At 43.4% G+C, this 27,931-nt stretch overlaps 1 protein-coding gene across 1 annotated transcript in view; it reads right to left on the reverse strand.

Annotated features, from left to right (window-relative positions):
- Positions 1 to 26,556, reverse strand: part of LOC112265741 (arylacetamide deacetylase) — a 28,134-nt gene extending 1,578 nt beyond the window's left edge. The window contains exons 1-5 of the mRNA XM_024443301.2: positions 26,079 to 26,556; positions 10,021 to 10,249; positions 5,251 to 5,320; positions 546 to 717; positions 1 to 301 (exon numbers count right to left, since the gene is read on the reverse strand). The exon at positions 1 to 301 is cut by the window's left edge and continues 1,578 nt beyond it. Of these exons, the coding sequence (XP_024299069.1) occupies positions 1 to 301; positions 546 to 717; positions 5,251 to 5,320; positions 10,021 to 10,249; positions 26,079 to 26,219 (913 nt within the window). The 5' untranslated portion in view covers positions 26,220 to 26,556. The remainder of the gene's footprint in view (positions 302 to 545; positions 718 to 5,250; positions 5,321 to 10,020; positions 10,250 to 26,078) is intronic.
- Between the last annotated feature and the right edge of the window lie 1,375 nt (positions 26,557 to 27,931).

Below are 27,931 nucleotides of genomic sequence, written 5' to 3' on the forward strand. Positions count from 1 at the left end.
CGACCGGAGCGCTGTAGTTGTACTTGCCCCGGTAGGACTCTGGGAGGAAGGCACTCCAGTTGACGAATTTGAGCAGAGCAGCGGACTCTGGGCTGTTGTGAGTGTTGGTCATCATGGCCCTGAAGAAGGTCTTGTCGCTGGTGAAGTACTCGCTCCAGAAGCGCACCATTAGGGTACGGGGCAGGATAGGCATATTCTGGTTCTGCTGGTAGGACGGGGTATTGAGGTCCAGAGCCTGCAGCACAGGGTAGAGCAGGGCCTGGACCTTCAGCTGCAGATGCTGTTCTGGATCCTGCTGCAACTGTAGAGACACACACACACACAAACACACACACACCCCACACACACACACACACACACACACACACACACACACAGGACCTTAAGACTTACTGTTCTGTACTGTACTGCAGTCTTGGACTGCTCCTCCTAATCTCAGCTAATTAAAACAACAGTGGATAGATAATACTGCCGCTAACACACACACACTAACAGCTAACTTGCTGGGACACACACACACACACACACACACACTAAGAGCTAACCTGCTGGGACACGGCAGCAGCCAGGTTTCCCCCGGCGCTGTCCCCGGACACAGCGATACGTCCTGGGTCTACAGTGTACTGGGCCAGAACCACCCTCTGGAGGAAGTGCTTCACCACCCGGTACACATCCTCATATGGGACAGGGAAGTGGTGCTCTGGGGCCAGGCGGTACCTGGGTGGACACAAGGGAGGGGTCAGAGGTCAACTCAGCTAGAATTCAGGTCCTCTCACCTGCGAACTAGTGTCTGTACCAGCTGAGGTAGCTACAGTTAAATGATAACAATATGCAAATCTATAAATGTCATGTACACTATGGAAGTCAATATGTACCTAAGCCAACTGGGGGTGGAAGAATAAGGACATAGTGACTAATCTCTATGCAAACTCAACAATAAGGACATATTGAATAATCTCTATACAAACTCAACAATAAGGACATATTGACTAATCTCTATACAAACTCAACCATAAGAACATATTGACTAATCTCTATACAAACTCAACAATAAGGACATATTGACTAATCTCTATACAAACTACTAGTATAGCTGTAAAGCAGCTCTGACTCACTGGTTGTGGCCCAGGTGTTAACTTCACTACAGGACTTCTAACCTGTCGTGTTGTGTTGACATCACTAAAGCAAAACATCCTAATCCGGTATGATAAGTGTACTTTATGGGATCTATCTAATCAGGGACCAAAGGCTAGCTGATACAAGAGCATTGTTTTCATTAGCTGGTTTAGAGATGAAAGGTAAGTCATATAATGATACTGCATAATACAGTCATATGACTCAGCCCATTAACGTTATCAAAGAAATATATGAAAACAGTTTGGAGCCGAACACATTTTAGCATTGGAACATCGACACATTGTTGTCAGGAATTTGGCTTGCAGTTTGCACACATACAGTACCCCTACACACACGCAGCCATTCTCTCACAGAGGGAATCACAGATGTAATGTGGTGTACAAAGTGCTTCTTCTCTCTCATTTTGAGAAAGCGAGAGAGTGAGAGAGAGGTGCTTGAAAAAGATAAAAGGGGATAGGAAAAGGTTATGAAAGAGAAATAGGGGGTAGATGAGAGCGAGATGGAGAAATAAAGATGTGCCAGTGCTGCTACTGTGGGTGAAGACATTGATTTGACAGAAAAAGCCTGGTGAGACAGTAATAAAAGCCTGAATAATAAAAGCCTGGTGAGACAGTAATAAAAGCCTGGTGAGACAGTAATAAAAGCCTGGTGAGACAGTAATAAAAGCCTGGTGAGACAGTAATAAAAGCCTGGTGAGACAGTAATAAAAGCCTGGTGAAACAGCAATAAAAGCCTGAGTAATAAAAGCCTGGTGAGACAGTAATAAAAGCCTGAGTGAGACAGTAATAAAAGCCTGGTGAGACAGTAATAAAAGCCTGGTGAGACAGTAATAAAAGCCTGGTGAGACAGTAATAAAATCTGTATATATTTTTGCATGAGTGCATTTACAGGGCCTTCACCCCTTTATGTTTTCCACATTTGTTGTGTTACAGCCTGAATTTAAAATTAATTAAATTGATATGTTGTATGTATGTTGTATCAATGATCTACACAAAATCCCCCCAAAATATCAAAGTGGAATTTTGTTTGTAGAAAAGTGTCACGCACTTACCATGGAGATACCTTAGTTCTCTATGGTGTAGTAGGTCAGGGCGTGACTAGGGGGTGATCTAGTATAGATATTTCTATGTGGGTGCTGAAATGGTTCCCAATTAGAGGCAGCTGTTTAACGTTGCCTCTGATTGGGGATCATATTTAGGTAGGTTGCTTCCCCACCTGTGTTTGTGGGATGTTATTTTATGTTTTGTGCATGTGCACCACATAGTCATGTTTCATTGTGTTAGTTTATTGATTTATTGTTTTGCTAAGTTTCACTTCATAATAAATATGTGGAACTCAACATCCGCTGCGCCTTGGTCCGTCTCTCCTCACGTACGTGACACAAAGGCTGCAGTAAAGTACAGAATAGAAAGTAATCAAATAATTTAAAGCTGAAATGTCTTGAATTAATAAGTATTTAACCTATTTGTTATAGCAATCCTAAATCAATTGCATGGACTCATTCTGTGTTCAATAATACTGGTTAACATGATGTTTTATTGACTGTACCCCACTCATACAGAAAATCGTAAGCTCCCTCAATCAAGTAGTGAATTTCAAGCACAGAATCAACCACAACGACCAGGGAAGCTTTTCAATGCTTCACAAAAAAGGGTACTGATTGTGTAAATAAAATCAAAAGCAGATGCTGAATATCCCTTTGAGGATGGTGAAGTTATTAATTAGGCTTTGGATGGTTTGTCAATACACCCAGACACTACAAAGAAACAGTCATCCTTCCTAACTCAGCTGCCAGAGAGGAAGGAAACTGCTCAGGCCAATGGTGATTTTAAAACAGTTACAGAGTTTAATGGTTGTGATATGAGAAAACTGAGGATGGTGCAACAACATTGTAGTTACTCCACAATACTAACCTAATTGACAGAGTGAAAATAAGGAAGCCTGTACAGAATAAAAAACATTCCAAAACATGCATTCAAGGCACTTAAGTAATACTGCCAAACGTGTGGCAAATAAATAAACTTTTGTCCTGAATACAAATCAGATCAAATTTAATTTCATCAAATCAAATTGTATTGGTCACATACACATATTTACCAGATGTTATTGCGGATGTAGAGAAATGCTTGTGGGGTAGTGAAATGCTTGTGGGGTAGTGAAATGCTTGTACAAAACGTAATGTTTGGGCCAAATCCAACACATCACTGAGTACTACTCTTCAGTGGTTAGAGCATTGGGCCAGTAATCGAAAGGTTGCTGGATCTAATCCCCAGGCTGACAAGGTAAAAATATGTTGCTCTGCCCCTGAGCAAGGCAGTTAACCCACTGTTTCCAGGGCGCCGAAGACGTGGATGTCGATTATGGCATCCCCCCACACCTCTCTGATTCAGAGGGGTTGGCTTAAATGCAAAAGACACATTTCAGTTGAATACATTCAGTTGTATTGTTTGGGATAAAGAGAAATGTAATACAGCTATAAGCACAGGCATAATCCTTGAGGAAAACCTGGTTCAGTCTGCTTTCCAAAGGACACTGGGAGACAAATTCACCTTCCAGCAGGACAATAACCTAAAACACAAGGCCAAATATACACTGGAGTTGGTTACCAAGATGACATTGAATGTTCTTGAGTGGCCTATGGCAAGACTTGAAAATGGCTGTCTAGCAATGATCAACAATCAACTTGACAGAGCCTGAAGAATGCTTCTAGAAAGTATGGACTCGGGATGGGAATACTTGTGTAAAATTAGATATTTCTCTATTTCATTTTCAATGAATTTGCAAATATGTCTAAAAACATGTTTTCACTTTGTCATTATGAGGTATTGTGTGTAGATGGGCGAGAAAATAAATGCATTTTGAATTCAGGCTCTAACACAACAACAACGTAATACAGTGCCTTGCGAAAGTATTCGGCCCCCTTGAACTTTGCGACCTTTTGCCACATTTCAGGCTTCAAACATAAAGATATAAAACTGTATTTTTTGTGAAGAATCAACAACAAGTGGGACACAATCATGAAGTGGAACGACATTTATTGGATATTTCAAACTTTTTTAACAAATCAAAAACTGAAAAATTGGGCGTGCAAAATTATTCAGCCCCCTTAAGTTAATACTTTGTAGCGCCACCCTTTGCTGCGATTACAGCTGTAAGTCGCTTGGGGTATGTCTCTATCAGTTTTGCACATCGAGAGACTGACATTTTTTCCCATTCCTCCTTGCAAAACAGCTCGAGCTCAGTGAGGTTGGATGGAGAGCATTTGTGAACAGCAGTTTTCATTGTGTCCCACTTGTTGTTGATTCTTCACAAAAAATACAGTTTTATATCTTTATGTTTGAAGCCTGAAATGTGGCAAAAGGTCGCAAAGTTCAAGGGGGCCGAATACTTTCGCAAGGCACTGTACATCATGGAGTACGAACGCTTTCTGGATGTATGTGTTCCAAATAAAAAGAGAACTACCTTTTTCACACTTTTACAAAATGTAAACAACCAGACGTTCATCTTTTGCCTATCTGTCCTTTCACAGCAACCTGTTAGACAAAATATACAGTATAACATACGGAACACTGATACCAGACATATGTCAGATATACAGTATAACATACGGAACACTGATACCAGACGTATGTCAGATATACAGTATAACATACGGAACACTGATACCAGACGTATGTCAGATATACAGTATAACATACGGAACACTGATACCAGACGTATGTCAGATATACAGTATAACATACGGAACACTGATACCAGACGTATGTCAGATATACAGTATAACATACGGAACACTGATACCAGACGTATGTCAGATATACAGTATAACATACGGAACACTGATACCAGACGTATGTCAGATATACAGTATAACATACGGAACACTGATACCAGACGTATGTCAGATATACAGTATAACATACGGAACACTGATACCAGACGTATGTCAGATATACAGTATAACATACGGAACACTGATACCAGACGTATGTCAGATATACAGTATAACATACGGAACACTGATACCAGACGTATGTCAGATATACAGTAAAACATACGGAACACTGATACCAGACGTATGTCAGATATACAGTACATCCAATATATACTCACTCTACAGACACGACCACAGAGTTAAGATCAATGACCATCTGCCTAGCTAGGAGGTCGTACGGTCCCATTCCTACACAGAGAGGAGAGAGAAGAGAGAGCCATCAGAGACAATATTATCTAATAGCATCTTACATCGTCAACATAGCTACAAAGTACTCAATAGTATCTTGAGCAGTATCTTGCGCATCTCATGCTCAATAGGCTTGTAGTCATGACAAGTCACACAGACACACACACACAGCAGATTGCAGGCACAACATGACACTTGTCGCATGTCAAATAATTGCTTTTGGTTACCAGGGGGATACCACGGTCTCTGTGTTGAACAGCTTGAACAGAGTGTATGTTCCTCAGGAGAGGTGGAGGGTGAACAGCGTGTATATGAATTCAACAATAAACTGTAGTATAGTGTAGAATGTAGAATGTAGTATAGTGTAAATCATATCTGCAAAAAAACATTGTTGTAAATACTACAGTAATGTCCGCAAAAATATTTTATTTGAACTATAGTAAATACTACAGTAATGTCCGCAAAAATATTTTATTTGAACTATAGTAAATACTACAGTAATGTCCGCAAAAATATTTTATTTGAACTATAGTAAATACTACAGTAATGTCCGCAAAAATATTTTATTTGAACTATAGTAAAAACTACAGTAATGTCCGCAAAAATATTTTATTTGAACTATAGTAAATACTACAGTAATGTCCGCAAAAATATTTTATTTGAACTATAGTAAATACTACAGTAATGTCCGCAAAAATATTTTATTTGAACTATAGTAAATACTACAGTAATGTCCGCAAAAATATTTTATTTGAACTATAGTAAATACTACAGTAATGACAAAAATATTTTATTTGAACTATAGGCAAAAATATTTTATTTGAACTATAGTAAATACTACAGTAATGTCCGCAAAAATATTTTATTTGAACTATAGTAAATACTACAGTAATGTCCGCAAAAATATTTTATTTGAACTATAGTAAATACTACAGTGTTTAAAGATGCACTATGCAGAAATCGCTTTGCCATTTCCTGGTTGCTAAAATGTGAATCGTTTGCCTAATTTCCGTTTATGTGACAAAACAAGCAAGTAAAGTGTAGAGAATCACTGTACCATCTAAACCGCTGGGAAATAGTGTTAGAACGTATATACTGTGTGCATGATCCCACCTGGTTTGCGCTTAGTGGGACTATCATTTGTTTTCAACAGGACAATGACCCAACACATCTCCAGGCTGTGTAAGGGCTATTTGACCAAGAAGGAGATTGATGGAGTGCTGCATCAGATGACCTGACTTCCACAATCACCCGACATCAACTCAATTCAGATGGTTTGGGATGAGTTGGACTACAGAGTGATGGAAAAGCAGCCAACAAGTGCTTAGCATATGTGGGAATCCTTCAAGACTGTTGGAAAGGCATTCCAGGTGAGGCTGGTTGAGAGAATGCCAAGAGTGTACAAAGCTATCATCAAGGCAAGGGTGGCTATTTGAAGAATCTCAAATATAAAATATATTTTGATTTGTTTAACACTTTTTTTGATTACTATTTTATTACATATGTGTTATTTCATAGTTTGATGTCTTCACTATTAATCTACAATGTAGAAAATAGTAAAAATATATAAAAACCCCTTGAATAAGAATGTGTTCTAAAATTTGACCGGTATTGTAAGTAAAAGTATTTCAGGATTTTGATACTTGTGTAGAAAACTGAAAGTAAAAGATACAAAAACTAAACTTAAGACGGAGAAGCAAATAATCAAATCATATTTGTCAGGTGTCGAATACAAATAATTGCAGTGAAATGCTTATTTAAAGCCCTTAACAATGCAGTTCAAGAAATAGAGTTAAGAAAAAATTTACTAAATAAACTAAAATTAAAAAATTAAAAAATTAAAAACAATAAAATAACAATAACGAGGCTATATACAGGGGGTACCGGTGCCGAGTCAATGTGCGGGGGCACCGGTTGGTTAGTCGAGGTAATTTGTACATGTAGGTAGGGGTGAAGTAACTATGCATAGATAATAAACATCAAGTAGCAGCAGAGTACAAAACAAATGGGTGGGGGGGTGGGGTCAATGCAAATAGTTCTGGTGGCCATGTGATTAATTGTTCAGCAATCTTATGGCTTGGTGGTTGAAGCTGTTAAAGAGCTTTTTGGAGACTTGGCACCCCGGTACCGCTTGCCGTGTGGCAGCAGAGAGAACAGTCTATGACTTGGGTAACTGGAGGCTTCTACAATTTTTGGGGCCTTCCTCTGACACTGCCTAGTATAAAGGTCCTGGATGTCAGGAAGCTTGGCCCCAGTGACGTACTGGTCCGTACGCAGTACCCTCTGTAGCGCCTTACGGTCAGATGCCTTGCAGTTGCCATACCAGGCGGTGATGCAACCGATCAGGATGCTCCCGATGGTGCAGCTGTAAAACTCTTTGAGGATCATGGAACTCATGCCAAATATTTTCAGTCTCCTGAGGGGGAAAAGGTGTTGTCATGCCCTCTTCATGACTGTCTTGGTGTGTTTGGATCATGATAGTTTGTTGGTGATGTGGACACCAAGGAACTTAAATCTCTCGACCCGCTCCACTACAGCCCTGTCGATGTGAATGGGGGCCTGTTCGGCCCTCCTTTTCCTGTAGTCCACGATCACCTAGTTTGCCTTGCTCACTTTGAGTGAGAGGTTGTTGTCCTGGCCCCACACTGCCATTTCTCTGACCTCCTCCCTATAGGCTGTCTCATCGTTGTCGGTGATCAGGCCTCTACCACTGTTGTGTCGTCAGCAAACTTAATGATGGTGTTGGAGTCGTGCTTGGCCATGCAGTCGTGGGTGAACAGGGAATACAGGAGGGGACTAAGCACGCACCCCTTAGGGGCCCCCGTGTTGAGGATCAGCTTAGCAGATGTGTTGTTGCCTACCTTCACCACCTGGGGGCGGCCCGTGAGCTTTGAGGACACTATGGTGTTGAACACTGAGCTGTAGTCAATGAACAGCATTCTCACATACTGTAGGTGTTCCATTTGTCCAGGTGGGAAATGGCAGTGTGGAGTGCGATTGAGATTTTGTCATCTGTGGATCTGTTGGGGGCGGTATGCGAATTGGATTGAGTCTACGGTTTCCGGGATGATGGTGTTGATGTGAGCCATGACCCGCCTTTCATTGCACTCCATGGCTACCGGCGTGGTGCTAATAGAGCACATGAGACAGATTTACCACTTCTTAGACTTGCTTTCAATAAGAGTGACAGATCTATAACTTACATTTCTATCTGAATTTAGTCAGGTCGCCCAAAAAGTGACATATTGCAGCTTTAATTTGCATGTACCCTATAGCCCCTCCCCTATGTCGCTTGGGCCTCTGGTTATTTCTTGTCTGGATTCCCAGCTGACATTCAGCCCACTGAACCTCTCCCACATTACATTGTGGACGGGTTTGATGCATGGATGGATTAGTTGTTTATTTTTTTATTTATTTCACTTTTATTTAACCAGGTAGGCCGGTTGAGAACAAGTTGTCATTTACAACTGCAACCTGGCCAAGATAAAGCAAAGCAGTGCGACAAAAACAACAGAGTTACACATGGGATAAACAAACATTCAGTCAATAACACAATAGAAAAATCTGTATACAGTGTGTGCAAATGAAGTACGGAGGTAAGGCAATAAATAGGCCATAGTGGCGAAGTAATTACAGTTTAGCAAATGAACACTGGAGTGATAGATGTGCAGATGAGGATGTGTAAGTATAAATACTGGTTTGCAAAAGAGCCGAAAAAATACAAATATGGGGATGAGATAGATGGTTGGATGGGCTATTTACAGATGGGCTATGTGCAGCTGCAGCGATTGGTAAGCTGCTCTGACAGCTGATGCTTAACGTTAGTGAGGGAGATATAAGTCTCCAACTTCAGTGACTTTTTCATTTCATTTCGGACTGGAAGGAAAGGCGGCCAAGTAGGTGATGGCTTTGGGGATGACCAGTGAAATATACCTGCTGGAGCACGTGCTACGGGTGGGTGTTGCTATGGTGACCAGTGAGCTGAGATAAGGCGGAGCTTTACCTAGCAAAGACTTATAGATGACCTGGAGCCAGTGGGTTTGTGGACGAATATGTAGCGAGGACCAGCCAACGAGAGCATACAGGTCGCAGTGGTGGGTAGTATATGGGGCTTTGGTGACAAAACAGATGGCACTGTGATAGACTGAATCCAATTTGCTGAGTAGAGTGTTGGAGGCTATTTTGTAAATTACATTGCCGAGGTCAAGGATCGGTAGGATAGTCAGCTTTATGAGGGTATTTGGCAGCATGAGTGAAGGAGGCTTAATGTGAGTCTGGAAGGAGAGTTTACAGTCTAACCAGACACCTAGGTGTTTGTAGTTGTCCACATATTCTAAGTCAGAACCGTCCAGAGTAGTGATGCTAGGCGGGCAGGTGAGCGGGTGAGGGCAGTGATTGGTTGAAGAGCATGCATTTCGTTTTACTAGCATTTAAAAGCAGTTGGAGGCCACGGAAGGAGTGTTGTATGGCATTGAAGCTCGTTTGTAGGTTTGTTAACACAGTGTCCAAAGAAGGGCCAGAAGTATACAGAATGGTGTCATCTGCGTAGAGGTGGATCAAATAATCACACACAGCAATGAGTGGATGGATGAATGTGGGTGAATGGATCAGTGGATGGATGGATAAATATACTGTATACGCCTTGACTAATTGCTTGCTTGGTAGATGGATTAATTACCAAGCACCTAACTGCTACTCACTGGCGCTGCCCAAGCACCATCCTCCTCCATGCAGGTATATGACTGCTCTCCTCAGCTCAGTGTCGCCGCCCTGCAGTTTGGGCTGGTACACCACCACCTCCACCCCATCAAACAGCTCCTCTGTGACGTGCACACGTTGGTCTGACACGGGCACCACCCGCTCAGCGAACGTGATGAACATCATCACCCCCATGTAGTCCTTCAACCCCAGCAGCTCACTGAAGTCTGCCTGTAGAGAGAGATGAAGAGGCATGTTGGAGCAGAGAGGTAGAGAGATGAAGAGGCATGTTGGAGCAGAGAGGTAGAGAGAGATGCAGAGGCATGTTGGAGCAGAGAGGTAGAGAGAGATGAAGAGGCATGTTGGAGCAGAGAGGTAGAGAGAAATGCAGGGACAGAGAGAAAGGCACACAGTTATGAGGGATGTTGTGAGGGTGGACAAAAACAGAGGGAGAGCGAGAAAGAGAGATATGGGTCGTTAAAAATAAAGAAAAATTAGTCTGTTTGAAATCTGAGGGAATCAGATGATCATTACGTAACCATACAATCTAAACAGGAGAGGAACAAGCATGGGATTAAAGGGCTTTCCCCTGAGTGATGTGAGCTTCAGAGAGAATCTACAGTAGAGGGTCCCAGCTGTCTACCAGAGAGAACCTACAGTAGAGGGTCCCAGCTGTCCACCAGAGATAATCTACAGTAGAGGGTCCCAGCTGTCCACCAGAGAGAATCTACAGTAGAGGGTCCCAGGTGTCCACCAGAGAGAATCTAAAGAGGGTTCCAGCTGTCCACCAGAGAGAATCTACAGAAAAGGGCCCCAGCTGTCCACCAGAGAGAATCTACAGTAGAGGGTCCCAGCTGTCCACCAGAGAGAATTTACAGTAGAGGGTCCCAGCTGTCCACCAGAGAGAATTTACAGTAGAGGGTTCCAGCTGTCCACCAGAGAGAATCTACACTAGAGGGTTCCAGCTGTCCACAAGAGAGAATCTACAGTAGAGGGCCCCAGCTGTCCACCAGAGAGAATCTACAGTAGATGGTCCCAGCTGTCCACCAGAGAGAATCTACAGTAGAGGGTCCCAGCTGTCCACCAGAGAGAATCTACAGTTGAGGGTTCCAGCTGTCCACTAGAGATAATCTACAGTAGAGGGTCCCAGCTGTCCACCAGAGAGAATCTACAGTAGAGGGTCCCAGGTGTCCACCAGAGAGAATCTACAGTAGAGGGTTCCAGCTGTCCACCAGAGAGAATCTACAGAAAAGGGCCCCAGCTGTCCACCAGAGAGAATCTACAGTAGAGGGTTCCAGCTGTCCACCAGAGAGAATTTACAGTAGAGGGTTCCAGCTGTCCACCAGAGAGAATTTACAGTAGAGGGTTCCAGCTGTCCACCAGAGAGAATCTACACTAGAGGGTTCCAGCTGTCCACAAGAGAGAATCTACAGTAGAGGGCCCCAGCTGTCCACCAGAGAGAATCTACAGTAGAGGAACCCAGCTGTCCACCAGAGAGGATCTACAGTAGAGGGTCCCAGCTGTCCACCAGAGAGAATCTACAGTAGAGGGTTCCAGCTATCCACCAGACGGAATCTACAGTAGAGGGCCTCAGCTGTCCACCAGAGAGAATCTACAGTAGAGGGCTCTAGCTGTCCACCAGAGAGAATCTACAGTAGAGGAACTCAGCTGTCCACCAGAGGGAATCTACAGTAGAGGGCCACAGCTGTCCACCAGAGGGAATCTACAGTAGAGGGTTCCAGGTGTCCACCAGAGAGAATCTACAGTAGAGGGTTCTAGCTGTCCACCAGAGAGAATCTACAGTAGAGGAACCCAGTTGTCCACCAGAGATAATCTACAGTAGAGGGTTCCACTTGTCCACCAGAGAGAATCTACAGTAGAGGGCCACAGTTGTCCACCAGAGATAATCTACAGTAGAGGGTTCCAGCTGTCCACCAGAGATCATCTACAGTAGAGGGACCCAGCTGTCCACCAGAGATAATCTACAGTAGAGGGTCCCAGCTGTCCACCAGAGGGAATCTACAGTAGACGGCCCCAGCTGTCCACCAGAGGGCCTCCGCTGTCTACCAGAGGGCCCCAGCTGTCCACCAGAGGGAATCTACAGTAGAGGGCCCCAGCTGTCCACCAGGGGGCCTCAGCTGTCTACCCGAGGGCCCCAGCTATCCACCAGAGTGCCCCATCTGTCCACCAGAGCATCCCAGTTGTCCAACAGAGGCCCCAGCTGTCCAACAAAAGCCCCAGCTGTCCACCAGAGGCCCAGTCATCACATGCTGTGGTGGGGAGGCTAAGGACCCAGTTGCATAAAATGTCTTTAAACTACTGTATTCTCTTAGGTAAGGGATAATTATTACTTAAGGTTAAACCTTAAGAGAAACAGTTAAGCTGTGTTATTCAACTGGGCTCAGGGCTGGGCAAGGAGTTGACTGGGGCCAATCAGCTGACTACTGAGATCTCCTCATCCACTCCCTGTGCTCTCCAGAAGTAGAATGATATCGCCCCTAAATCCACTGATCTTAAAGTGTTGTGTTACCTCCTTATGTATAAGGGTTTGGGGAGGGTAAGCTGCTAGCTCCGTGTCTAGCATAACGTTGTAACTTTCTAGCCAGAGGGTGTCTCAGAGCTGACCTATTCTGCTGTAAGCTTGCAACTAGAATTATTAATCATTATTATAATTATTTAATGCTCAATATCCCCATTGAACTGGGTCCAGATAAAAATGTTGTCCAGTCTAGAAAAATCCACAAAAATATTATCTCCAAATTATTATACAGTATAAATCGATCATAAAGCAGACAGTATTTCACTCTGTCCTGGTTGAGTGAGAGAATGGACCTAAATACATGTTTTATCATGTGTACAATGGGGTAAACTTCCTCAGGTATTCAGTCAGCAATTTGTATTAAATCTTCATTACCCACGGTCATGCCTGTCTCGCAAAAGGTCAAGCCTTTTCTGAAACCTTTTGGCCGGTGAATGGCACCCACATAAATATCAACAGAGAACGTTGATTGGGTTGATTTTGGAAGAAACGTTGACAATTTGTGCTTTTTGAGGTCAGTCCCGTTTCAGTTCCATTATTAAATTATTATTATGTGGGTTGAATGCTGTAACAGCACAGAATAAAACAATTAATACAAGTCCCATGATGGTAGTGTCACGTTCTGACCTTAGTTCTTTTGTTATGTCTTTGTTTTAGTATGGTCAGGGCGTGAGTTGGGTGGGTTGTCTATGTTCCTTTTTCTATGTGGTGTTTTTGTGTTTGGCCTGGTATGGTTCTCAATCAGAGGCAGGTGTCGTTGGCTGTCTCTGATTGAGAATCATACTTAGGTAGCCTTTTCCCACCTGTGTTTGGCCTGGTATGGTTCTCAATCAGAGGCAGGTGTCGTTGGCTGTCTCTGATTGAGAATCATACTTAGGTAGCCTTTTCCCACCTGTGTTTGGCCTGGTATGGTTCTCAATCAGAGGCAGGTGTCGTTGGCTGTCTCTGATTGAGAATCATACTTAGGTAGCCTTTTTCCCACCTGTGTTTGGCCTGGTATGGTTCTCAATCAGAGGCAGGTGTCGTTGGCTGTCTCTGATTGAGAATCATACTTAGGTAGCCTTTTCCCACCTGTGTTTGGCCTGGTATGGTTCTCAATCAGAGGCAGGTGTCGTTGGCTGTCTCTGATTGAGAATCATACTTAGGTAGCCTTTTCCCACCTCAGAGGCAGGTGTCGTTGGCTGTCTCTGATTGAGTCCCACCTGTGTTTGGCCTGGTATGGTTCTCAATCAGAGGCAGGTGTCGTTGGCTGTCTCTGATTGAGAATCATACTTAGGTAGCCTTTTCCCACCTGTGTTTGGCCTGGTATGGTTCTCAATCAGAGGCAGGTGTCGTTGGCTGTCTCTGATTGAGAATCATACTTAGGTAGCCTTTTCCCACCTGTGTTTGGCCTGGTATGGTTCTCAATCAGAGGCAGGTGTCGTTGGCTGTCTCTGATTGAGAATCATACTTAGGTAGCCTTTTCCCACCTGTGTTTGGCCTGGTATGGTTCTCAATCAGAGGCAGGTGTCGTTGGCTGTCTCTGATTGAGAATCATACTTAGGTAGCCTTTTCCCACCTGTGTTTGGCCTGGTATGGTTCTCAATCAGAGGCAGGTGTCATTGGCTGTCTCTGATTGAGAATCATACTTAGGTAGCCTTTTCCCACCTGTGTTTGGCCTGGTATGGTTCTCAATCAGAGGCAGGTGTCGTTGGCTGTCTCTGATTGAGAACCATACTTAGGTAGCCTTTTCCCACCTGTGTTTGGCCTGGTATGGTTCTCAATCAGAGGCAGGTGTCGTTGGCTGTCTCTGATTGAGAACCATCCCACCTGTGCTTGGCCTTATGGTAGCCTTTTCCCACCTGTGTTTGGCCTGGTATGGTTCTCAATCAGAGGCAGGTGTCGTTGGCTGTCTCTGATTGAGAACCATACTTAGGTAGCCTTTTCCCACCTGTGTTTGGCCTGGTATGGTTCTCAATCAGAGGCAGGTGTCGTTGGCTGTCTCTGATTGAGAACCATACTTAGGTAGCCTTTTCCCACCTGTGTTTGGCCTGGTATGGTTCTCAATCAGAGGCAGGTGTCGTTGGCTGTCTCTGATTGAGAATCATACTTAGGTAGCCTTTTCCCACCTGTGCTTGGCCTGGTATGGTTCTCAATCAGAGGCAGGTGTCGTTGGCTGTCTCTGATTGAGAACCATACTTAGGTAGCCTTTTCCCACCTGTGTTTGGCCTGGTATGGTTCTCAATCAGAGGCAGGTGTCGTTGGCTGTCTCTGATTGAGAACCATACTTAGGTAGCCTTTTCCCACCTGTGTTTGGCCTGGTATGGTTTCTCAATCAGAGGCAGGTGGTATGGTTCTCAATCAGAGGCTGTTCTCTGATTGAGAACCATACCAGTAGCCTTTTCCCACCTGTGTTTGGCCTGGTATGGTTCTCAATCAGAGGCAGGTGTCGTTGGCTGTCTCTGATTGAGAATCATACTTAGGTAGCCTTTTCCCACCTGTGCTTGGCCTGGTATGGTTCTCAATCAGAGGCAGGTGTCGTTGGCTGTCTCTGATTGAGAACCATACTTAGGTAGCCTTTTCCCACCTGTGTTTGGCCTGGTATGGTTCTCAATCAGAGGCAGGTGTCGTTGGCTGTCTCTGATTGAGAACCATACTTAGGTAGCCTTTTCCCACCTGTGTTTGGCCTGGTATGGTTCTCAATCAGAGGCAGGTGTCGTTGGCTGTCTCTGATTGAGAATCATACTTAGGCAGCCTTTTCCCACCTGTGTGGTGTGGGTGATTGTTCCTGTCTCTGTGTTTTCCCACCTGTGTGGGGTGGGTGATTATTTTCTGTTCTGTGTTTTTTCAGCACCATACAGGACTGTTCGTTTGTCATTTTATTTGTTTTTGTTCAGTGTTCATTACGTTATTAAAAATATGAACCCTTACCACGCTGCGTATTGGTCCTCACCTTCTTCCACCACAGATGAGCGTTACTGACCATTAGTGACTGACCATTACTGCTGATCACTTATTAACCATCATTAACCATCATTACTTTACTTTAATTCAATATTTCAGTCTTGTGTAAATTAAATTAGTTTTATTTGATGACTTTATTATTTCATTCCAAGTCATCATCTGATCTCTATAAAGCTGCTGCCTGCCGTCTGACAAAACCACTATTTTTGTTGTTCTTCAATGTAAATAAGGCATTTATGACTGCTGAATATCACCAATCAGTCACTTAGATCATGTATTGTCAGGTAGAGATACTTCGCGAAGCAATTCCTCTCTATCCCTCTTGATCATGAGTTCTTATCTCCCTCGCTGGTCTAGCGCATACAGACCGGACAAGTAGGGGCGTAATGGACTATGGCCATTGTAGTTAATTACCACATTTTCTGAGCTAAACTATGTAGAACATTGGCCTGTTGGAAACTACAACTCCCAACTACATTGCACAGTTCGGCCTTGATCCGATTTATCTCTAGAGAAACAGCGTATAGAGATCAAAGAAAAAAACAGAATGAAATGGAATTCAAATCATTTAACTGACATGGTCAATTAGTTGTTTAAAAAAACGAAAAATAACAGAAATGTTGGTTAATCGCTCAGCACTTGGAAAGGTAGCGCAAGAACTAACTTTTTTTTAAAGTCATTTGAAATCATCAACCCAAACCACGTGGCACAGACCCTTTCACCTCCTTAAGCAAATTTGCGGGTGTTAAAATCTCAGTCTTGAGGTAAAAAGTATTATGAGTGTTACATCTGAGTGTTGAGTCTAGTGGGGTTCACACCGGTGTCATATCTGAGTGTTGAGTCTAGTTGGATTAACACCAGTGTCATATCTGAGTGTTGAGTCTAGTTGGATTAACACCAGTGTCATATCTGAGTGTTGAGTCTAGTTGGATTAACACCAGTGTCATATCTGAGTGTTGAGTCTAGTTGGATTAACACCGGTGTCATATCTGAGTGTTGAGTCTAGTGGGGTTCACACCAGTGTCATATCTGAGTGTTGAGTCTAGTTGGATTAACACCAGTGTCATATCTGAGTGTTGAGTCTAGTTGGATTAACACCAGTGTCATATCTGAGTGTTGAGTCTAGTTGGATTAACACCAGTGTCATATCTGAGTGTTGAGTCTAGTTGGATTAACACCGGTGTCATATCTGAGTGTTGAGTCTAGTGGGGTTCACACCAGTGTCATATCTGAGTGTTGAGTCTAGTTGGATTAACACCAGTGTCATATCTGAGTATTGAGTCTAGATGGATTAACACCGGTGTCATATCTGAGTGTTGAGTCTAGTGGGGTTCACACCAGTGTCATATCTGAGTGTTGAGTCTAGTTGGATTAACACCAGTGTCATATCTGAGTATTGAGTCTAGTGGGGTTCACACCGGTGTCATATCTGAGTGTTGAGTCTAGTTGGATTAACACCAATTGGATAGTAATTTACACCAACTGCAGTGAATAAATGAAGTGTTATTTGAATCACAGTGGAATCACCACTGACTGGTGTTGTTGTTACTCGACTGTGTTGAATTAATTTCCCGTTAACTCAGAGTGAAAAAGACATCGGAGAAGCCTCACTATCATATTTCTCAGCATCTTTTGTTGCAGGTTGCATTTTACAACAGTTGGTTTTAATATATAGGTTTCTGCATGCACATTGATTCATTGATATTATACTACACAATGATAAATAGTATACATTTTTCTAAACTGATCCTATCTGCAAATGGTTGGACTTTTTCCACATGTTACTGAAATGATTGTTCCAGTTTAGATGGGTAAGAAGTTTCATTTATTAACCTTCCCTACCTTGGCAGTCACTCTAACTGCAGTTGGGGTTGATTAAAAGTTGAAATTGTTGGCTATCCTATCTCTGGCTGGATTCCAATAGGAATTATATAACACTTTGCAAGCCAGCATATTGTGACTTGCAGATTTCAGTGTTAGGGAATTAACACCTGTGGTGTTACAGTAATTTGTTTTTCGGGGGTATTGTTTAACACCGTAGCGTGTAAAGCCTTATTTGCATATGTATTTAAAAGGGTGCCAGTACCACCATTTTCCGAGGTGCCAGTACCACCATTTTCCGAGGTGCCAGTACCACCATTTTCCGAGGTGCCAGTACCACCATTTTCCGAGGTGCCAGTACCACCATTTTCAGAGGTGCCAGTACCACCATTTTCTGAGGTGCCAGTACCACCATTTTCCGAGGTGCCAGTACCACCATTTTCTGAGGTGCCAGTACCACCATTTTCCGAGGTGCCAGTACCACCATTTTCTGAGGTGCCAGTACCACCATTTTACCACCCGAGGTGCCAGTACCACCATTTTCCGAGGTGCCAGTACCACCATTTTCAGAGGTGCCAGGTGCCAGTACCAGGTGCCAGTACCACCATTTTCTGAGGTGCCAGTACCACCATTTTCCGAGGTGCCAGTACCACCATTTTCTGAGGTGCCAGTACCACCATTTTGCCAGAGGTGCCAGTACCACCATTTTTGCCAGTACCACCATTTTCTGGTGCCAGTACCACCATTTTCCGAGGTGCCAGTACCACCATTTTCTGAGGTGCCAGTACCACCATTTTCCGAGGTGCCAGTACCACCATTTTCCGAGGTGCCAGTACCCCCATTTTCCGAGGTGCCAGTACCACCATTTTCCGAGGTGCCAGTACCACCATTTTCCGAGGTGCCAGTACCACCATTTTCGAGGTGCCAGTACCACCCATGGCTGTGTTTGATAGTGACAGAGACATAATTGTTACATTCCTTCATAGCCCTCACTAAGTGACTGCCTGCCTAAGTTAACGTTTTATCATAAAAATGTTTTTTTTTTTTAAATACATAGCTTTTTTTGTTGACAACCTCGTACTTCAACATCCTAGTTTTAGCCTAACACAGTGGTATGAGGAAGTGGAATTGCATCAACTCTAAAGGGTTCATTTAAGTTGGAATTTACGGCGTTAGGGACCCAACACTCTTGGGGGTTAGCTTATCAACACTATGAAAAGTGTTATTTTTTTAAACACGATTTGAGATGGTCACGTCAGAAAGTGTTAAATGTATCACTGTATATCGTGTCTACATATATAAAACATAACTAAAACATCTCTGGTGTCATGCTGGTGGATAAACAGTCGTCTAATTTGGTGGTCTTCCGTTCATAAATACAGCATCGATTTTCTTAATAGGGTCTATAATTAGAACAGATCAGCAGGATTACAATACCTGGATTACCGTTTGACATAATCTGCTGTAACTGTCATTCAGCATGTCTGCATGTACACATCAACCTCAACGGAATCAATATTAAAATAACACAATATTTTGAATGCACAGCATCTTTACATTGCCTACAAATAAATATGTTTTTAGGTACGGTAAAACAAAGCAAAGTAATAAACAAATTTATTTTAATGTCATATATAATAGTAAGCTATGCATACAAAACAAGAGAATGTCCTCTTTACCATCTTTATGTTAGGATAATAAAATCAAACTGTATTTGTCACATGCGCTAAAATACAACAAGCGTAGACCTTACCGTGAAATGCTGAATACAACAAGTGTAGACCTTACCGTGAAATGCTGAATACAACAAGCGTAGACCTTACCGTGAAATGCTGAATACAACAAGTGTAGACCTTACCGTGAAATGCTGAATACAACAAGCGTAGACCTTACCGTGAAATGCTGAATACAACAAGCGTAGACCTTACCGTGAAATGCTGAATACAACAAGCGTAGACCTTAACGTGAAATGCTTACTTACAAGCCCTTAACCAACAGTGCAGTTCAAGAAGAGTTAAGAAAATATTTACCAAATAAACTAAAGTAAAATAATAACAATAACATAACAATAACATAACAATAACGAGGCTATATACAGGGGATACCGGTACCAAGTCAGTGTGCGGGGGTACAGGTTAGAGGTCATTTGTACATGTAGGTAGGGCCTTAGTGACTATGCATAGATAATAATCAGTGAGTAGCAGCAGTGTAGAAAACAAATGGAGGGGTGATGAATAGGGAGAGGAACAGAGAATGTTACCTTGACTCTCTTTATGTAGGGAGAGGAACAGAGAATGTTACCTTGACTCTCTTTATGTAGGGAGAGGAACAGAGAATGTTACCTTGACTCTCTTTATGTAGGGAGAGGCACAGAGAATGTTACCTTGACTCTCTTTATGTAGGGAGAGGAAAAGAGAATGTTACCTTGACTCTTTTTATGTAGGAGAGGAACAGAGAATGTTACCTTGACTCTCTTTATGTAGGGAGAGGAAAAGAGAATGTTACCTTGACTCTCTTTATGTAGGGAGAGGCACAGAGAATGTTACCTTGAATCTTTTATGTAGGGAGAGGCACAGAGAATGTTACCTTGACTCTCTTTATGTAGGGAGAGGAACAGAGAATGTTACCTTGACTCTCTTTATGTAGGGAGAGGAACAGAGAATGTTACCTTGACTCTCTTTATGTAGGGAGAGGAACAGAGAATGTTACCTTGACTCTCTTTATGTAGGGAGAGGAACAGAGAATGTTACCTTGACTCTCTTTATGTAGGGAGAGGAACAGAGAATGTTACCTTGACTCTCTTTATGTAAGGAGAGGAACAGAGAATGTTACCTAGACTCTCTTTATGTAGGGAGAGGAAAAGAGAATGTTACCTTGACTCTCTTTATGTAGGGAGAGGCACAGAGAATGTTACCTTGAATCTCTTTATGTAGGGAGAGGAACAGAGAATGTTACCTTGACTCTCTTTATGTAGGGAGAGGAACAGAGAATGTTACCTCGACTCTCTTTATGTAGGGAGAGGAACAGAGAATGTTACCTTGACTCTCTTTATGTAGGGAGAGGAACAGAGAATGTTACCTTGACTCTCTTTATGTAGGGAGAGGCACAGAGAATGTTACCTTGACTCTCTTTATGTAGGGAGAGGAAAAGAGAATGTTACCTTGACTCTTTTTATGTAGGGAGAGGTACAGAGAATGTTACCTTGAATCTCTTTATGTAGGGAGAGGCACAGAGAATGTTACCTTGACTCTCTTTATGTAGGGAGAGGAACAGAGAATGTTACCTTGACTCTCTTTATGTAAGGAGAGGAACAGAGAATGTTACCTAGACTCTCTTTATGTAGGGAGAGGAACAGAGAATGTTACCTTGACTCTCTTTATGTAGGGAGAGGAACAGAGAATGTTACCTTGAATCTCTTTATGTAGGGAGAGGAACAGAGAATGTTACCTTGACTCTCTTTATGTAGGGAGAGGAACAGAGAATGTTACCTTGACTCTCTTTATGTAGGGAGAGGAACAGAGAATGTTACCTCGACTCTCTTTATGTAGGGAGAGGAACAGAGAATGTTACCTTGACTCTCTTTATGTAGGGAGAGGAACAGAGAATGTTACCTCGACTCTCTTTATGTAGGGAGAGGAACAGAGAATGTTACCTTGACTCTCTTTATGTAGGGAGAGGAAAAGAGAATGTTACCTAAACTCTCTTTATGTAGGGAGAGGAACAGAGAATGTTACCTCGAAATCTCTTTATGTAGGGTGAGGAACAGAGAATGTTACCTTGACTCCTTCATACCCAGAGCTGTACCATCCCGTCTCCCGCCCTACCCGCTCCTCCCCATCCGTCCCCCACTCCCTTCCTCCCTTCCAGGATTGTAACACCCCGTCTCCCTCCCCACCTGCCTCCACTCTGGACCTTGGGGGGATGGTAGAGGGGACATTGCCGGCGGTTCCCCACTAATATGGTCACCATCACAAGTGGCAAGGGTGGCAGTACAATATTGGTTGCTTATGATGTTATTATAGTTCAAGTTTCACCTTCATAAATAATTGTCTAAGAGGTTTGGAGGGTGGTGGGTTCTTCATATTTTAAGCAGCCAAGTTAACTATAATGTATAGCCAAGTTTAGAAGATAAATCCTTTAGAATATAATGTAAATATCTATACGATTCCCATTGACAACGTTAATAGAAATCCTATAGGAGAAAAAAAACGATTGACATCTGATAGGAACCTATAGGATTCCGAAACAAAAATCCAATTTGATTACAATTAGAAACCAGTCCCATTGGACTCTATGAGATTCTATCCTTTATGGTTTTGTCTTATAGGATCCTTTATGATTCCAATACCAATAGTAAAATGGCCAGGGGTTGACCGGGGCCAATCAGCTGACTACTGAGATCTCCTCATCCACTCCCTGTGCTCTCCAGAAGTAGAATGATATCGCCCCTAAATCCACTGATCTTAAAGTGTTGTGTTACCTCCTTATGTATAAGGGTTTGGGGAGGGTAAGCTGCTAGCTCTGTGTCTAGCATAACGTTGTAACTTCCTAGCCAGAGGGTGTCTCAGAGCTGACCTATTCTGCTCTGAGCTTGTATAGGAGGAGAAAGGGTCTTGCGTGTCTATCCGTGCAACCAGGTCCCAGTAAACCTGGGTAGATGATTTAAATTGACGATGGCCTTTTCTGAGTTTTTACACTACTTTTCCTCATAAATCCATTCAATCAATGTTCCCTGTTGGCAGTGGCGGTTCTAGCTTGTATGGCTCCCTGGGCAACCCCCCTTCACCGCCCCCTCCACCAAAAAAAAAAAAAACACCATTCTGCACTAACTGTCATTTTTATTCAGACATTTGGAACAACAGAAATAAATGATCATAACATTTTAAACTATATAAATATAAATATCAAAAAGAAGTAACAAAGACAAATAGAAACTAATTTGTGTTGATTTGGTATTCCAGCATCAATACATTACCCATCCCCCAATACTGTCAACCAAGAGTCAAGACTAAACCAATTCACCTTGGTGGTGGGCAGACTGGTTTTATATTATTCTTAACGATTTAGCACAAACCAGAAAAAAATGCAACAATGTATCTGTGAAACTATATATTCACAGTATTATGAATGAATTGTGGTTCATTTGGTAGCATTTTGTAGTGTGACTGATTTGACTAATTGCATTGGTACTGTACAAAGTTAGAGGTGCGCTATTTGATAGATTCCCCCACTCCCCCTACCTCGGGCTTCCAGTGGGGAGACCCAAGGTCAACCTACCCCCGCGCCCCTCCGCGCCCCTCATCTCGTACTTCTGAGTTCCGGGAGACCTTCCCAGACAGTAGCCTGCCTAGCTCACCAACTGGAATCAGTAAGCCCACTCCGACAAGGTTAATTCACCCACAATCCCACATGGTGACATGATATCATTGACCTGACGTGCAAATAAGTGATAGAGAACCGGTCACATAAATATCACCATTCCAATTTTTTTTTGTGCGGGGGCCCCATGCTGTCCCCGGCAACATGCCGCCCTGGGTGCCCCATGCTGTCCCCGGCAAGATGCTGCCCTGGGTGGCTGCCCATGTCGCCTATACCTAAATCCCCCACTGCCTGTTAGTACTGTATTTATATGCGTGCCATGCACCGGACAAATATGCGCCAGAAAAGGCATGGTCCTTGCTCTTGGACAGACACAGGCATGGTCCTTGCTCTTGGACAGACACAGGCATGACATGGTCCTTGCTCTTGGACAGACACAGGCATGACATGGTCCTTGCTCTTGGACAGACACAGGCATGACATGGTCCTTGCTCTTGGAGAGACACAGGCATGACATGGTCCTTGCTCTTGGACAGACACAGGCATGACATGGTCCTTGCTCTTGGACAGACACAGGCATGACATGGTCCTTGCCCTTGACAGAGGCATGACACAGGCATGACATGGTCCTTGCTCTTGGAGAGACACAGGCATGACATGGTCCTTGCTCTTGGACAGACACAGGCATGACATGGTCCTTGCTCTTGGAGAGACACAGGCATGACATGGCCCTTGCTCTTGGACAGACACAGGCATGACATGGTCCTTGCTCTTGGAGAGACACAGGCATGACATGGTCCTTGCTCTTGGAGAGACACAGGCATGACATGGTCCTTGCTCTTGGACAGACACAGGCATGACAGAGACACAGGCAGACATGGTCCTTGCTCTTGGACAGACACAGGCATGACATGGTCCTTGCTCTTGGAGCAGACACAGGCATGACATGGTCCTTGCTCTTGGAGAGACACACAGGCATGACATGGTCCTTGCTCTTGGGACAGACACAGGCATGACATGGTCCTTGCTCTTGGACAGACACAGGCATGACATGGTCTGTGCTCTTGGAGAGACACAGGCATGACATGGTCCTTGCTCTTGGACAGACACAGGCATGACATGGTCCTTGCTCTTGGAGAGACACAGGCATGACATGGTCCTTGCTCTTGGAGAGACACAGGCATGACATGGTCCTTGCTCTTGGACAGACACAGGCATGACATGGTCCTTGCTCTTGGACAGACACAGGCATGGTCCTTGCTCTTGGACAGACACAGGCATGACATGGTCCTTGCTCTTGGACAGACACAGGCATGACATGGTCCTTGCTCTTGGACACAGGACACAGGCATGACATGGTCCTTGCTCTTGGACAGACACAGGCATGACATGGTCCTTGCTCTTGGACAGACACAGGCATGACATGGTCCTTGCTCTTGGAGAGACACAGGCATGACATGGTCCTTGCTCTTGACAGACAGACACAGGCATGACATGGTCCTTGCTCTTGGACAGACACAGGCATGACATGGTGCCTTGGACAGACACAGGCATGACATGGTCCTTGCTCTTGGAGAGACACAGGCATGACATGGTCCTTGCTCTTGGAGAGACACAGGCATGACATGGTCCTTGCTCTTGGACAGACACACAGGCATGACATGGTCCTTGCTCTTGGACAGACACAGGCATGACATGGTCCTTGCTCTTGGACAGACACAGGCATGACATGGTCCTTGCATGGTCCTTGGAGAGACACACACAGTCATGACATGGTCCTTGCTCTTGGACAGACACAGGCATGACATGGTCCTTGCTCTTGGACAGACACAGGCATGACATGGTCCTTGCTCTTGGAGAGACACAGGCATGACATGGTCCTTGCTCTTGGAGAGACACAGGCATGACATGGTCCTGACATGGTCCTGCTGCTCTTGGACAGACACAGGCATGACATGGTCCTTGCTCTTGGACTCTTGGACAGACACAGGCATGACATGGTCCTTGCTCTTGGAGAGACACAGGCATGACATGGTCCTTGCTCTTGGACAGACACAGGCATGACATGGTCCTTGCTCTTGGACTCTTGGACAGACACAGGCATGACATGGTCCTTGCTCTTGGAGAGACACAGGCATGACATGGTCCTTGCTCTTGGACAGACACAGGCATGACATGGTCCTTGCTCTTGGACAGACACAGGCATGACATGGTCCTTGCTCTTGGAGAGACACAGGCATGACATGGTCCTTGCTCTTGGACAGACACAGGCATGACATGGTCCTTGCTCTTGGACAGACACAGGCATGACATGGTCCTTGCTCTTGGACAGACACAGGCATGACATAGTCCTTGCTCTTGGACAGACACAGGCATGACATGGTCCTTGCTCTTGGAGAGACACAGGCATGACATAGTCCTTGCTCTTCAGGCATTGCTCTTGGACAGACACAGGCATGACATAGTCCTTGCTCTTGGACAGACACAGGCATGACATAGTCCTTGCTCTTGGACAGACACAGGCATGACATGGTCCTTGCTCTTGGACAGACACAGGCATGACATAGTCCTTGCTCTTGGACAGACACAGGCATGACATAGTCCTTGCTCTTGGACAGACACAGGCATGACCGTGGATAATTAAGTTGTCAAAATTGAATAACAATAGGTGACTGAATACCAGGGGAAGATCACCCCTTGACCCCCATGATCAAAATACATTTGTTTCACTTCTCTCACTTAACTCGGACTGAGTTAAATATTGTCTGCTTTATAAGCAGTTACAATGGGGACATTGAGCAATTATAATGAACAATACTAATGAAGAATTCTAGTTAGAAGGAATTTGGCCTGGTTTAACACATTTTTTATATTTTATCATCTGAAATAATAAATACAATGTTGAATTATATCATATCTAAATCGATAAACATCTCTGGTGTCATGAATGCTGGGGTATAAACAGTCTGGTGGTCTTCCGTTCATAAATACACCATCGCTTTTCTTAATAGGGTCTATAATTAGAACAGGTGAGCAGGACTACAATACCTGGATTACCGTTTGACATAATCTGCTGTAACTGTCATTCAGCATGTCTGCATGTACACATCAACCTCAGCGGAATCCATTTCTAGGCTATAGCCTACTAGGCTATTTACCAAGTCTATTTACCGTGCCAAAGGACTGGCCAATAACCACGTCATTCTAGTCAAACAATAACATCTTAAAACCATACATGTAATTATGCCAATAAATATATATTTAGGCATGACTCCCACGCACACCCGAGATGCGCAGTTTTGAGTACGAACCGTCTATAATAGTAACTTCACAACAATATGTAAAACACATCAACAGGATAAGTCTGCATCAAATATTTTCTGAATCAAAAACTGATATTCTAGCTCATTGTAAAATCCATTATTGCATTATTCTTACCAGGTGGCTGAGACTTCTGAAGAAACAGTCGGTCAACATGAGTTTCCATCTCTCCTCTATCTTGTCTGGAATGGGCTGGTAAACATAATAAGAGGTGAACGCTCCTAAAGACAGGAGTAAAAATATGCCTTTCAACTGCATTTTACGAGGAGTCCGCAACTATTGATGGCAGGGTGCAGAAAGAAACTATGTCAGTTTTGTTTATGATCAAGTCACTTAAGTCTGAGCAAAGCGTAATCTTGTATTAATTTTGGAACTAAGACAGCCAGATATGAAAGCACGTGCAAGAGTTATCTGATCATAAAAAGCGAGCATGATCATAGCTTTTCACCGTGACTATCACTGCCTGCGCGCAGCAGGCGGTTGTGTCGTATGATTCCCTGTCCTTCACACCCATGGAAATAGAACAATGTGTTAACGCGCGCCGGTGGGTTGAAGTGCCCCAGTGAGTTGAAACGATAGAACTGAAGGGTTAGCACCCCCCTCCCCTCCCCTCCCCCCTCCCTCACTCCACTTGGTCCCCAGCCGGGTGAGAAACATGAGCCAAAAAACTTGCTGCGACGGCGCAACTTTCACCACTGCGGCGCCCTCTATATTTGTTCGCAGGTTGCAGGTTATTATATCGGCGTAGAATGCAAAGTGTTAAGGATTCCGACTGGTGGACAATAATTTAACAATTATTCATATTCTTCAACCCGAAGCACAAGATGTGGTGTCAGCACTCTCCACCCAGGCGAGATGGACGCAGCCAACAATTTATGTACGCTAGGTGAGTTATATGGGAAGCTGTTTTGAAGCCACCGCGCCTCCATCTTGGCCCTCCCCCACATCATAAAACAAATTTTGGAAGCTATGGAAATGCATTTATTAATGTCTACATTTGTTTTTTTCCATGTTAATTCTATTACTGACAACTTAATATAATTTTAAAGTAGGCATTATGTGAGCTAAACAAAGAAAAAAAGATGTGTATATAATTATAAACATTTCCCTTAAACGCCCACACAAGTAGAAATGCTATTTTTTGAGCTGAAAGTTGTTGGCCAGAACCATGATGTTTTACAACAATGTAATTCAATAAATTTCAGTCTAAACCGTTCAATATTCTTTCTATGTATACGGTGGATTTGCAATTTTGATAATGCATTAATATATCACTGAACACTTTAGATAATGCATTAATATATCACTGAACAATTTAGATAATGCATTAATATATCTCTGTGTAATCTATGTAATCTATGCAGTGATGTATATAACAGAGAGAACTAAAAATATAGCCATTTGATAATGTCCGTGTGCATGTCCAAATATGAATTATGTCTGGAATCTGACACGGTTTCACTGGAATTATCAAATGGCAAGAGTCAGACAAACATCAACCCTCAACAAGACAACAGCTAGTACAGACAGGGTTCAGCTGAGGTATTCTTTTTCTGAAATAAAAATGTTCACCTGATTTACGGTATGCCTGTCCTAACTGAAATGGTGTTCAAATAACTTTCATTAGCTGGCTACGGTTAACTTAGCATGCTAAATAGTTACACTGACAGCTGTCAGTCAGTGATCAATCAATAATGTTATTATTTTTCTGATACCCTTGGAAATCACCACATCATTCCCACCCCCAATTCCTGAATATATATTAGCAGTCTGCTTCAGTCTTCGGTGGTGGAACCTAAATGAGAATTTCCTATCTAGGACAGGAATAACTTTAAATAGGTGCTGCAACTTCCTCTGAGGTGGGTCTCTAATGACCCAGAAAGAGAGATCCAAACCTCTCTGCCAATAACAGGTATTTTTCAGTTTGCCCCTCCCAACTCAGACCACTACCAGACTGTGCTAGAAAAATC

Source organism: Oncorhynchus tshawytscha, linkage group LG13 (assembly GCF_018296145.1).
Source record: "Oncorhynchus tshawytscha isolate Ot180627B linkage group LG13, Otsh_v2.0, whole genome shotgun sequence".
NCBI classification, from domain to species: domain Eukaryota; kingdom Metazoa; phylum Chordata; class Actinopteri; order Salmoniformes; family Salmonidae; genus Oncorhynchus; species Oncorhynchus tshawytscha.